At 49.9% G+C, this 8,139-nt stretch overlaps 1 protein-coding gene across 1 annotated transcript; it reads left to right on the plus strand.

The window, feature by feature from the left end:
• Positions 1-4,933: 4,933 nt before the first annotated feature.
• On the plus strand, positions 4,934-6,422 carry LOC101286308 (keratin, type II cytoskeletal 8-like). Its single transcript, XM_033405441.2, is given in 2 exon segments — positions 4,934-5,137; positions 5,139-6,422. Coding segments are annotated over 2 exon segments (1,473 nt in total). The 5' UTR covers positions 4,934-4,948.
• The last annotated feature ends 1,717 nt before the right edge of the window (positions 6,423-8,139 follow it).

Genomic DNA, 8,139 nt, shown 5'->3' on the forward strand with positions numbered 1-8,139 from the left:
ATATCACTTTTGTTTGCAATATAACCTCTGGGTTCAAAAAAGCTCCCTTTGAGGGTATTCCCTGGTGGTGCAGTGGTTAGGACGCCAGGCTTCCATTGCAGGGGTTGCAGGTTTGATCCCTTGTCAAGAAAGCTGAGCAGCGCAGGAAAAAAAAAAAAAAGCTACCTTTGAGATTTTCCTCTCCTTCATAACCCTTGAACTACATTTAAGTCCACAGGAAGCCTCTGTGTTTCTGATGGTATTTGGTCTAAGGCTGCCAGCTTGGGAAAACCTTTGTAGCTTATTGATGATTTAGGCAACACTGAGAATTAATGATGCATTGGGTGGAGTGTTTGAAATGAGATTAAGCTGTAGCAAAGCTAATTGTTGCATCAGCTTGAATGGATGAGGGATGGGCCAACTGCAGGGAGGAGGAAACGTCTTGCCTTCCTTGCCCTCAGGAAACTGCTTTTGAAAAGCAAACACCATGACTCCTTGACTGAGAATGGAGACTGAGTTTGGAAATCAGTTGATGAGTCTTCAACATTATAGCAAACACAGCTTCAGATATAAAGTGGTATCTGCTAATGAGAGCACACAGCTACTGTCATGAGGGGCTTCTTGCTGGAAGGCCAAGCTGAAGAGGGAGTGAGGGGATCTGTTGACTGATGTGATGAGAGCAAGGTCTTCCTTTTCTACCTGGGAATGTCCTTGGCCTTCAGCCCACCCTGTATCTCGGTGCTAAATGCAACTCCACTGCAGAAAGAGGCATCTGTTGTGAGAAATAAAGATTATGTATACAACAATGCACAAGGCATAGAGAACACCTTTTGGAAGACATTCTTTCCATTTTTGCACTGTAATTGGAGCAAACTGCCACTTTGTACATGTCGTCAGTTGGCTCCAACACGTCCTGGAGTATGTTTGCTTTGGCCATTCTGAACATGAAACAAGACTGTATTCGCTGTCAGGTATGTCCTTGGGATCAGCTGATGGCAGGTGGCGGGCAGCCTGGCTGCAGCCCCTCCACTGCTGCTATTCCCTGTGCCTGGCTGCTCTTGCCTCCATGCTGTGAACAGCATGGTTATGAGAAGTTGATCCTCTAATTTCTGAGTCTTTCTGAACAAGGGATTTTCATAGAAGCTTCCAATTGGGTTGGGTCAGAGGCACCTCTGAGAAGTCAGTGCGACCCCCATGTATAATCTGGTTCCACAATGTGCCCTCTAAGAGAGTGATTCTCAAACCTGGCTGCATATCGTAGTTACCTGGGGAGTTTTTAAAACTCCAGATGCTCAGGCTGCACCTGATGCCGAAAACTCAGCCTCCGTGCACAGTGAAAAATTGACTCTCAGAGACAGAGTTTTGGGTGAAGTAGAAAAGAATAGCTTTACTGCTTTGCCAGGCAAAGGGACCACAGTGGGCTCATGCATGCCACAAAAACTGGGAGGACTTGGTGAGTTTTATAGCAGTGGTTCAAGGGCAGAGTTGCTGATAAGGATCAGGGTATGTACAGGGCCTGCAGTCCTCTAATCTGACCTCAAGTGGTCTCCTGATGAGCTTCTCAACATTATCAAACTGTGACCTTCTCTGGAACGAAGAATGCTACCATCTTCCATATGTTGGGGGTTTTAGTTCTGTAGAAGAGCTCAAAGATATTGTTATATGCTTCCCTTAAGGCAGAACCAGGACCCTGCCCCAAGGCTGCACTATTGTTTCTTGCCTGCTCCTCCCCTGTCTCTGCATCCCCTCCCTTCCCTGATTAGCAGCTGTTTGAACCTGCCCTCAGGGAAGGTCATGGAGGCTAGAGTCTGTTCCCTACAGACAAGAAACAGGGGACACAGAAAGGCTTCTGTACCCAGGAGCTCCACAGGGTCCTGCTTGGTTTCACACCCAGGACAGTTTAATTAGATTCTTTTGAGGAGGGTTGCAGGCCCTAATATTCTTTAAAATATCTTGGTTGATTACAGCATGTAGCCAAGTTGGAGAACCAGTGCTCAGGCCTGTACCCTGACATGGTACTGGGACAAACAGCTGAGCTCAGCCCACACACAGGGGACCGTGGGACTAGAGAGGAGACAACAAGTGGGGTGCAGAGGCCCAGCTGCTGTGATACCAATTCCCACTGATCATGTGAGGTGCCAGGTGCCCCCAAGCCTCTATCTACTTCAGAAATAGCTCAGATGCGTCTCAGAACATGCGGCTTGGCTAAGAGGCTGATACGTCGCTCTTGACTGAATAGCTAAGTAGACATTTCAAGCACAGGTTCGGCCCCTGAATGAGTGTCTGTCCTCACATTTACCAGCTGCTCCTGAGCTCGAATTTATGCTGTGAGCCAGGGCCCTGCTTCCTCAACAAAAACCTCCCTTTGTGACTGGAGAAGCAGTTGAGTTGAGTAGCACTAAACACACACACACATACACACACACACACAAATGGGTCTTTAACAAGACAGCTCAAAAGATTGTCACAGACCCCTCTGGGACCAACTCTGCCCCCCAGTCCTCAGTCATCCCAGGCCCAAGTCTGCCCTCTCTGCCGGATGCTGGGAAGCTGGTGACAGCACAACCCCCACACAGCTATTTGCATTTGGGACTTAGGGCTGCTGTCCAGGGGCCTGAGGAGCACAACCTCCCTGGTACCTATTTCTCAATCTTAAAGAAAACCAGGAGCTGAGTTGCTCCCTTGGTGGGGGTGGGGCACAGGAAGTGGTGGGAACAAATGCCTCAATTTGCTACTTAGGGTGGTGGCTCTTGAAGAGACTGAGGTCAGCCTGTGGACCCAGCTTGATGGGAGCTTCACCTCCTGGGGACTGGGTGGGAGGGGTGAGAAGTGACATTTCTGGAAGGTTCCTGGACACTTTGGTGGGGGGCAAGTCCTGCTCTCAACTATAAGCTGAAAAACCAGCCAAATAAGGGCTCCCTGAAGGATAAATATATGATCCCCTGGGGAACCTGGGAACTATTTGGGCCAGAGAAACTCCTGGAAAAGATAAGCTGGTAAAACATGTAAACCCTTGAAAGCAAGGCCACTGCAGATTTGAAGCATTCACAAACACAGCATTTAAAAACTGAATATAGGGATTTCCCTGGTGGTGTAGTTGTTAAGAATCCACCTGCCAATGCAGGGGACACAGGTTCAATCCCTGGTCCTCGAAGATCCCACATGCCTCAGAGCAACTAAGCCCGTGCGTCATAACTACTGAGCCTGCACTCTAGAGCCCGCAAGCCGCAACTACTGAGCCCATTTGCCACAACTACTGAAGCCCATGTGCTCTAGGGCCCGTGTGCTGCAACTACTGAGCCCGTGTGCTGCAACTACTGAAGCCCGCGCACCTAGAGCCCGTGCTCTGCAACAAGAGAAGCCACCGCACTGAAAAGCTGGTGCACCACAATGACGGGTAGCCCCTGCTCACCACAACTAGAGAAAGCCAGCACACAGCAACAAAGACCCAATGCAGCCAAAAATTTAAAAAACAAACAAAAAAAAACTGAGTACAGAAAGGTAAAATAACAAAGTACAAATTTTCTGAAATCCCACTACCAAAAGAAAGCCCTTGTAAACACCTTCCAAATAGCTCTCTACAAATGTGTGTGTGTGTGTGTGTGTGTGTGTGTGTGTGTGTGTGTGACTATACATTTTCACAGACTTGGGGCCTAAAGTTCATACAGTTTTTTTTTTAATTTCTTAATCACTATTTTTTTATTGAGGTGTAGTTGATTTACAATGTGTTAATTTCTGCTGAACAGCAAAGTGATTAAGTTATACATATATATACATTCCTTTTTTAGTATAGTCTTTTCCATTATGGTTTATCATAGGATATTGAGCACACACAGTTTTGAAACTAGTTTTTCTCTCAGTCAACAATTAGTCCTGGACTTGGTCTGTGTCAATGAATTTATACCCATATCATTTTCAATGCTTGCAGCACGTTCTCTTATATGTATATACCATAATTGAACTATCCTTTTATTATAAATAAAGCTGCTAAGAGCAAATCTTGTACATGTGCTTTTTTTGGACATTCCTCACTTCTCTTGAGATACACCTGGGAGGGGGTTGCTGGGCTATAGGCTGTCACTCTCCTCTCATTGGACATTGAGGTGGTTTCTACTTTTTGTTTTTTCAAACAATTCTGCGATAATTCTTGTTCTGCTAAGAATGTAAGTTTTGCAAGGGAAAGTGCCTTTTCTGTTTGCTTCATAGATGAATTCCAAATGTCTATGTTGCTACTTTCAACACATATTTGTTGAAATAACTGAACAAACATGGATTTCTTTCACATCTGTAGGAATACAGTCAATTCTTGACTCAAAGTTTTCACTGCTCTGCCCATGTCCATGGATGACCATGAAAGCTCCATGAGTACTGATTTGGCGGCTACAAATAAATTTTAGTGAGTAGGCAAATTTGCAAAAACAGAATTCACAAATAATAAAAATCAATTGTATTTCATAAGATATATTTGAGAATCAGACTTGTTGGATAATAGAATATTCACACTTTAAGTACTGTCAAATTTCCACCACCCTTCATGAAAAGATATATTAATTTACTTCCCCATCAGTAGTATGTGTGAGTGCTTGTTAACCCTAGACCAAATCTGTTGTTGTTCTTGTAGACATGGATTAGGGGGTCTCTGATTTTTATTTTGATGACAAAAATCACACAGGGGAACACAAAAATTACAATTGACAAACTAGGAGTGAGTCGTGGGCTGGAAAACAAGAGGAATATGTTTCCAGAGTTCCCTGAATTCTTCCTGGAATCTTGGGTTTCCTTCCAGGGTCCTCCATGCCCTGGGTACCTCCTGGACCCCTTCCAGGAGTCCCACAGAGCTCAGCTTGAGAACCAGCACTCTAGGCCAAGGGTTCCACTGTACAAGAAGTTTGAGATGGACCTAGGAGCAGCTTCACAACTCCTTGAGTCTGTGTGCTTCGGCCTCCTTGCCTCCTCTCCAGCCCCCACCATGTCCATCAGGGTGACCCGGAAGTCCTACAAGCTGTCCACCTCTGGCCCCCGGTCCTTCAGCAGCCACTCGTACACCAGTGGGCTGGGCGCCCGCATCAGCTCCTCGGCCTTCTCCTGGGTGGGCAGCAGCAGCAGCTTCCGGGGTGGCCTGGGCAGCAGCATGAGTCTGGCTGCAGGTTACAGTGGGGCCCGCCCCGGGTCTGGGGGGCATCACACCTGTCATGGTGAACCAGAGCCTGCTGAGCCCCCTCAAGCTGGAAGTGGACCCCAACATCCAGGTCGTACGCACCCAGGAGAAGGAGCAGATCAAGACCCTGAACAACAAGTTCGTCTACTTCATCAACAAGGTACGGCACCTGGAGCAGCAGAACAAGATTTTGGAGACCAAATGGAACCTCCTGCAGCAGCAGAAGACAGCCCGGAGCAACATAGACAACATGTTTGAGAGCTACATCAACAACCTCCGGCAGCAGCTGAAAACCCTGGCCCAGGAGAAGCTGAAGCTAGAAGTGGAGTTTGGCAACATGCAGGGGCTGGTGGAGGACTTCAAGACCAAGTATGAGGAAGAGATCCAAAAGCACACAGACATGGAGAATGAATTTGTCATCATCAAGAAGGATGTGGATGAAGCTTACATGAACAAGGTAGAGCTGGAGTCCCGCCTGGAAGGGCTGACTGACGAGATCAACTTCTACAGGCAACTGTATGAAGAGGAGATCCGTGAGATGCAGTTGCAGATTTTTGATACCTCCGTGGTCCTGTCCATGGACAACAGCCGCTCTCTGGACCTGGATGGCATCATCGCCGAGGTCAAGGCCCAGTATGAGGAGATCGCCAACCGCAGCCGAGCTGAGGCTGAGACCATGTACCAGATCAAGTACGAGGAGCTGCAGACCTTGGCTGGGAAGCACGGGGATGACCTCCATTGCACGAAGACGGAGATTTCCGAGATGAACCAGAACATCAACTGACTCCAGGCTGAGATCGAGGACCTCAAAGGCCAGAGGGCTTCCCTGGAGGCCGCCATTGCTGATGCCGAGCAGCGTGGGGAGCTGGCCATCAAGGATGCTCAGGCCAAGCTGGCCGAGCTGGAGGCCGCTCTGAGAACCGCCAAGCAGGACGTGGCGCGGCAGCTGCGCAAATACCAGGAGCTGATGAACGTCAAGCTGGCCCTGGGCGTGGAGATCGCCACCTACCGCAAGCTGCTGGAGGGCGAGGAGAGCCGGCTGGAGTCTGGGATGCAGAACATGAGCATCCACACCAAGACCACCAGCGGGTACTCAGGTGGGCTGACCTCAGCCTATGGGACCCCTGGCTTCAACTATGGCCTGAGCTCCTACCAGTCCAGCTTGGGCTCTGGAGGGGGCTCTGGCTCCTTCAGCCGTACCAGTTCCAAGGCTGTGGTTGTCAAGAAGATTGAGACCCATGATGGGAAGCTGGTGTTCGAGTCCTCTGACATCCTGCCTAAGTGAAAGACTCCTGCGATCCTTCCCAGCCTCCCCGCTCACTTGCTCCTGCAAGAAGGAGTTGTGCAGGGGAGTGTTGGAACCAAAGACCTGAGGCTCAGTCCCGTCCTTAGCCCACCCCTGGGGGAGTCAACTGCCTGGGGCTCCCTCTCTTGCCCACGACCCCAACTAAAAGCCAATCCAAGTGTCTTTTTCAGAATAAAGCTTCAGCTGGCTCTGCCAACACACACACACACACACACACACACACACACACACACACACACACACAAGAAGTTTGAGATGTACAGGGCTGGTTCCGATGGCGGCCTCAGCCTGGGTGGGCTCCCGCAGTGGAGGAGGCAACAGCTTGGCCACCCAGTTGTGCAGCTGGAGTACTGGCCGGGTGGCACCACCTCACACTTGTAGCTGGAACCTTGGGTATCCAGGCTGCTTGTGAAGGCAAACATGTCTTTCCGGCTCTCCTCCTCAGCACAAGGTTAAAGAACAAGCACCCTTTCTTCAAGGCTCTGTTGGGGAGAATGTGTCGGCAGAGCAGAGGCTGTAGACGGAGTGCTGCAGACCATGTGGGAGGACTGGTTCTCCCAGGACTGGCTCTCAGTCTCTGCTGGGTGGGGCTGAGGACCCTCCAGGCTGAAAGGGGAGCAGGAGCCCCCTCCCCAGGTCTGAAGGCCAGGCTGGAGAGCCAGGCACATGCCCCTCCCTCCACCACCACCAGTCTGAACTCCTGCTGTCCATCTCGTGTTTGGTCCACGCACCAACGTTCTGATCCTCTCCTGGGAGGCGCTGAGAGCACTGGTTTTGCAGCTGTTGAACAACTCCAATTTCAGCAGTGACGTTTCCCCAACAGGTCCAAGCAGATGACCCCCTTCTGGTCAGCTGACCCTTGGCCTTCGTGCCTGGAGCTCAGGGGCTGGGGGGAGAGGAGAGGCAAACTGCTGGGGCTTGGGGCCGGCTCCGGGAGAGATGGAGGACACTTGGTCAGCGGAGCCCATCTAGCCCTCCTCCCAGCTATGTCTACCTGCACTGGGCTCCCAGCATCTGCTTCTCTGACCCCTCAGGGGTGTACTGCCTGTGATGGCACAGGGACCCCTCCTTCTCCTCTCCCTCTCCTCCCCCTCCTCCTCCCTCTCCTCTCCTTATTCTCCTCTTTTCCCCCTCTCCTTCCCCTCCTCCTCCCCCTCCCCTCCCCCTGTCTCCCCTCTCCTCCTTCCCCCTCCCCCTCCGCCTCCTCCTCCTCCCCTCCTCCTCCTTCTCCCCCTCCCCACCACCTCTTCCTAATCCTCCCTACAGCTGGAAGTGGTGCACAGTTGTTGGACACCCCAGATGTTTAACTTCCATATTTGCCTGGTGACTGGTGTGTGGTCAGCGCTGAATCAATGATGGCTTTATTGGTTGACTGAATGACTGACTGAATGAAGGAATGTGACTGAATGAAGGAATGAATACTTCACTTCAGGCTTTTTACTCCCCTTCCATATAGTTATGGATTTTCTAGATATCTCTGAATCTAATCTTGACAGTAGTCCCTGGATGGCTTCTTTGGGTATCTACCTTGACCTTTAATGAGTCCAAACAGCAGTGGGAAAGCAAGGGTTCTGAAAAGCAATGATGGCTCAGGGGCCCAGGTTTCTCTCCACAAATGCCAAGCACTGCTAGCAGAAAGTGCAATTACCTTTAAAAAACCAATGAGCAATTGATTTTTCGATTCAGTAAATTATAG

Source organism: Orcinus orca, chromosome 10, assembly GCF_937001465.1.
Source record: "Orcinus orca chromosome 10, mOrcOrc1.1, whole genome shotgun sequence".
Classification (NCBI taxonomy): domain Eukaryota; kingdom Metazoa; phylum Chordata; class Mammalia; order Artiodactyla; family Delphinidae; genus Orcinus; species Orcinus orca.